Genomic DNA, 6,203 nt, shown 5'->3' on the forward strand with positions numbered 1-6,203 from the left:
ATAAATCAATTTACAAGTGTATCAATACCTAAAAGAACCCATCCCCGTGTTCTGAGCGCTTCATATTCTTATATATATATATATATATATATATATATATATATATATATATATATATAGAGAGAGAGAGAGAGAGAGAGAGGAGAGCTTATATACTATACTATATTATACTATATATATCGAATATACCTTGATGTATAATAAACTATACTATATATATCAAATATACCTTGATGTATAATAAACTATACTATATATATAGTATAGTGTATTATATAATACATTTAGTATATATAATACACTTAGTATATATATACTATACTATAATATGCACTAAGTATTAGTGCATTAGCTAATATTATATCGAATATAGTTTATATATATATATATATATATATATATATATATATATATATATACACACATATATTAATTGATATAAGTTGAGATGTTTTAATTCATTGTTAATATATATATATACAAAAGTGATTTTTAATTTTGACCATTGTTGACCTGAAAAGAGACCAACTTTGGTCGCTAAATATACATAAATTTAAATTAGCGACCAAAGTTGGTCGCTAAATTTAAATCAGATTTATTTATATTTTATATAATATTTAAAATAATAATATAATTGTTAAACATTAGAACTGGGTCCCAAATTAGCGACCAAAGTTGGTCTCTATTTTTTTAAGCGACCAACTTTGGTCGCTAAATTTGAATTATATTTTTTTATATTTTCATAATTTTTTAAATTAAAATATAATTATTAAAAGTTTATAACTGGGTCCCATTTTTGGCGACCAAAGTTGGTCGCTATCTGTTTACCCCTTAATTGGCAACCAACTTTGGTCGCTAATTTTAAATTATATTTTATAATTTTTTTAAAATAATATTATAATTATTATAATTTTATAAATGGGTCCCCCTGTAGCGACCAACGTTGGTCGCTAATCTCAGTATACCTTTGACCAAGCAAGTCTGACCAGTCCGGTCAATATTTTGACGAAATTAGCGACCAAGTAGCGACCAACTTTGGTCGCTAATCTATATCAAATAATTATTTTATTATTTTCGCCAATTTAGCGACCAACTTTGGTCGCTTTTCTTGACAGACCAACTTTGGTCGCTAAGTTTGGTCGCTTTTTTCCAGAATTCTAGTAGTGAGATGAACCCCGAGGACCAGGAGAAGAGCTCGTCTATCACTAAGTTTGGAACATACTATTATAATATAATGCCCTTCGGGCTAAACAATATCGGAGCTACATACCAACACCTAGTTAACAAAATGTTCGAGGAACAAATAGGTAAATCAATGAAAATTTACATTGACATGCATTCGGAGTAAATCTCTTGTCTAGTAATCTTTGGTAAGTGAACCGTAACAGCACTGTGCTTTTAGTTTGCATACTTGAAACATTTTGAGTGGACTGTTATCTAATGAGGCATGATGTGTTGGCATAAGGAAAGCTAGATGCAGTAGCAGATTATTCTGTCAGGAGATGCCATCTACTGTTAGAATGGTGGACCAGATTTTCCATGAAATTATTCAAGTGTTGCACTAGATGTTTCAGCTGGTTGATCCATTCATGTCTTGGAACAATTTGTGCGATCCTATTTGTTGAGAAAGCAAAATGTTGAGTGATGGTGCCTAAAGTACATTGGACGCGTCCTCCTAAGACTCTATTCAAGATCAACACAGATGGGAGCTCAAACAGGAACCTGGTACTTACTACGTGGAGGAGATGGTATTATTAGATCATATACTGGAAAATAGGAGCTTTTGCATCACCTTTCAATGAAGGAACTAACAATAGTGCTGAATCTAAAGCTAATTGGATTCATGCCCCGCCATTTGGAATCTTATCTCAGTAATTGAAAGCATTAAGGTAAGCTGAAGGTTTTGGAATATGTGCAGCTTCAACATTGCTTCAGAGAAGCTAATTTCACACCGAGTAATGAAGGATTGAAGTTTTGCAGGACAGATGTGGTATGATGAATTTGAGCAGCTTCCTAGCAAAACAAAGGCACAAATGATCTTCCTGCAGCCACGCGTAATGCAAATCAAAAGTGTTTTTTTTTTTTTTTTTTTGTATACCATGAATTGTACATCTAATTCAGAAAGAAGTAATTAAAATAATTATACATACAATTGTATATCCACACACCACAGATCTTTGCACCATCTCTTTTAAAAATTGTGTATGTACAATTCTAACTTAATTAGTTTTCGACGAGGTCAGGTATTATGTTCCCTCCATATATTTTGTCTCGTGCTCTTTTCCTTTTGAAATCCAGTAGCAGTTGGAGAATTAGAGTTATAAGTGGAAATGGCAGGAGAGAGAGAGAGAAGAAGTGCAGTGAATTCATTCTCCTTGAAAATGAGAATTTTATGGCTCCTCATAGTAGGTGGGTCAACTAAAGTTACCTACAAGTCTCCAACTTTTAATTAGTTGGATTTAGTGGAAAAGGAAAACGGCAATATTCTATATACTAGGTGATGACCCAATAAAACAACCAGTGCATTGTTACTTATAATATAGTACCTTTCTCTGTCACTGGTTAATTTGTCTGCACTTTCAAATATTGATAATCTCAAAGTTGGGGGATTAGCTTGTTGCTCGTGATTGACGAACAAAAGAAACACTGTTGATAATTAGTCTACTATAAATACTTAACAACAAAGATCGATTATCCTTAGTTTTTCAGCTTTTTCTTTTAGTTTTGCAATGACAATGAGGAAAGTTGACTTTAGTAGTTCATATTTCTTTGTGATGACAACTCTTCTTGTTCTTATTCTTCTATTTATTTCCACTGAGGCAGCAGCAACAGGCTTGTTCATCTTCGGAGACTCCACAGTGGATGCAGGAAACAACAACTATATTGAAACCATTCCTGAGAACAGAGCCAATTATGAACAATATGCCCAGAATGGTTTTTTCCAGGAACCCACTGGTCGCTTCTCCGATGGTCGTATCATCGTTGATTTCATAGGTGAGATGACCAACAACTATTATTTCTACAATTTCAAGAAATACAGCACGTTGAAAAGTTTCACATCCGCAAAAGAATTTAATTACTTTGATATGTGTAAGCCAAAGTGGCTTTTTTTCTTTTGTTAAATGGCATGACATCAATCCCATTTGGACTTGAGATTTGTTTTGACTGATCTTAAAGGGGTTATTAAGAAATTATGTGATCTATACATAGGGGTGGTAAAATATCCGACGCGATACATATTTAATAAAGTGTAGTCCGGTGCACAAAACATCTCATGTTCACGCAGGGTTCGGGGAAGGGTCGCGCCCCAAGTGACTTGGTATGTGTTGTAGGTAACCTACCCTGATGCAAACATCAGTGACTGATTTCACAACTCGAACTTGTGACCTATGCCACACAGAGAGAACTTGACCGTTGCTCTAAGACTCCCCTTCCCAACTCATATTTAATACGGATAAAAATGGATTAACTAGTGGATAATATGGATATCCATGACTTCTTGAATATGATCATTTTTTGGGATAATTACTACTCTCTCAAACTTGAGGAACCCTCAATTTGAGTTTTTGCTAATATAAAGTTAAACTCATTGGTTATACAAGTGGATAATATGAATCTTATCCATATTTGACCCATTTTTAAGAAGTTCATTATCCAACCCATTTTTAGTAGATAATATGGATAAATAACTGTTTTTTAATCCATTGTGTCACCATTATCTATATATATATAATTTCCTAAAAATGGATGATGGTGATGCAGCTGAATATGCAAAGTTGCCATTAATTCCTCCTTACCTGCAACCACATATTGCTGATTTCAGCAATGGAGTTAACTTTGCTTCTGGAGGAGCTGGAGTTCTTTCTACTACTCATCCTGGTTTGGTATGGGCATCAGCATTTTCATCTCCATTTATTAACAGTATACTTATTACTTCCTTACTATAAAATATCAGGTTATTGATCTGGAGAGACAATTAAAGTACTTTGAACAAGTGCGGAAATCACTAACAGAAAAGTTGGGAGTAGCCAAAGCAGAGGAAGTCATATCGGAAGCAGTTTACTTCATCAGTATAGGAAGTAACGATTACATGGGGGGTTACTTTGGTAACGAAACGATGCAGCAACTCCACGGTCCTGAAGAATATTTAGGGATGGTCGTTGGCAACTTGACTCAGGCAATTCAAGTAAACTACAAGCAATATCTTTTTTCCTTTCTATGCTGTTGGTTAAAATTGTACTTATGTACAGTATTTCAATGACAAGGAATTGTATGAGAAAGGCGCCAGAAAATTTGGTTTCTTAAGCTTGTCGCCATTGGGATGCTTACCAGCTCTCAGAGCTCTAAATCCAAGAGCTAATAACGATAATGAAGAAGCGGGAGGAGGTTGTTTTGACGCTGCTTCTGATCTTGCATTGGCTCATAACAATGCTCTCTCAATGGTCCTCACAAGCCTTCAACATATACTGCAAGGCTTTAAGTATTGCAACTCCAACTTCTACGATTGGCTTCTCGATAGAGTTAACAATCCCACAAAGTATGGTATGTATCATCTTTCTACCATTTCGCCTACTAGCTAGCTCACGGATGGCATTATACTAATTAACTTTTGAGTTAACTAATAATTTGACATTACCTTCAGAAAACAGGGGTAAGGTTTGCATATACACTACCCTCGTCAGACCCTACTTGTTGGATTACACTGAGTTTATTGTTGTTAATAATTCGCCATTATTGTTGCGTTATTAGGTTTTAAGGAAGGAGTGAAGGCTTGCTGTGGAACAGGACCTTATGGAGGTGAAAATACATGTGGTGGGACGAAAGAATATGAGATTTGCGATAATGCCAAAGACTACGTATGGTTTGATTCATTTCACCCGACAGAAGGCATACATGAACAATTTGCAAAAGCACTCTGGGATGGACCATCCTCCTCTGTTGGACCTTATACTCTTCAAGACCTATTTTTTGGTAAAGAGAAACAAACTATAGCTGATATTGTCGATATATAATCCAGAGAACCAGCAGCTGCAGAAATTTCCTAGTGTTAGAAGGAAAGATGTGTTAGCAATAAAGCCTTTTTATTTCTAAGTCCAGACTTATTTGTCCAAAAGTTCAGCTAAGTAAATTTCAAGTCCAGACTTATAATACCTTTCTAAAATTCTCCTTTTCTTTTTAAGAAAATGAATTTTAGTTGTCTTTGATTCTTATTTTGTTGACCTTTCGCATTGCAATAACAGAAGGCTAGCCCTTCCTCTCTATTCATTTGCATTGATCATTCTAGATTTAACTTGGTACGTTATGTTCTGATTCTAATGCTAGATTTTCTTTTCTTTTAGTGGATACCAAGATAAAGTTATATATGTTATCAATTGTGCAACTGTTAAAATCCAAAATTTTATCCAATTGAAGCATCAACTTTTGTATTAGTGGCACCACCAATATGAACACGAATAATTTGATTGTTTTGTGTTTCTCATTCTCGTGGAAGCAAGCTCAAAGATGTAATTGTACAACTACGTTTTGCAAATGAATATGTTAATATTTAGTCAGCTTGGTGAAATTACCTTTTTTCTCAGTCCTACTAAACATGTAAACAAATATGAAATTATCTTTTTCATGTCGGACCTCTTTTGTAAGCTATGTTTGGCATGTGCACGGGCGCGGGCAATTTAGTAAAAGAGATACATTGCTTAAATAACCTAAGGGAAAAGTAGCTCTTAACCAGAATCTAAGAAAAAAATGTTAGTTGTTCCTATTTTAAATATTGTCGAAAATGATAATGTATAAGGAAAATGCTCGAAATATTGCATACACATACCCAATTGTTTTCTACATTTTGTGAGATCAGAATGTAATATCATTATATTTCTTTCTTTAAATCTTATGTGATTCGGCCTAAGGCATGCCTACCAACTTCCTAAACCAAGAAAATCTAATCCAACTTCCACAACTCAAAGGCAAAAGGAGAAAAAAAGAAGAAGACAGTAGAATAGTATTTTAAGGCTTCTGCCTATAATCACCTCGACACTTCACCACATCATTATAGGGCCAGATAAAGAAGCACAAGAACAACAAAATAAACCCAAAAAGCAGAAGAAAAGAACAAAATTTAAAACAAATAGGAAAAACATCTGCCCTATCATTCCTGAGAAGCTTTCACAGCATCCGCCATCAAATTCACTTGTTCGTCCATCAATGTT

General features: G+C 34.3%; 1 protein-coding gene across 1 annotated transcript; it reads left to right on the forward strand.

Moving 5' to 3' along the window:
• Positions 1 to 2,533: 2,533 nt before the first annotated feature.
• LOC104233098 (GDSL lipase-like) lies at positions 2,534 to 5,363 on the forward strand. Its single transcript, XM_009786405.2, has 5 exons — positions 2,534 to 2,994; positions 3,763 to 3,884; positions 3,956 to 4,186; positions 4,266 to 4,542; positions 4,750 to 5,363. The coding sequence occupies exons 1-5, from the start codon at positions 2,730 to 2,732 to the stop codon at positions 5,010 to 5,012; spliced, it is 1,158 nt and encodes a 385-aa protein (XP_009784707.1). The 5' UTR covers positions 2,534 to 2,729; the 3' UTR covers positions 5,013 to 5,363.
• Positions 5,364 to 6,203: the final 840 nt, after the last annotated feature.

The sequence above is a fragment of the Nicotiana sylvestris genome, chromosome 3, assembly GCF_000393655.2.
Source record: "Nicotiana sylvestris chromosome 3, ASM39365v2, whole genome shotgun sequence".
Taxonomy (NCBI): Eukaryota; Viridiplantae; Streptophyta; class Magnoliopsida; order Solanales; family Solanaceae; genus Nicotiana; species Nicotiana sylvestris.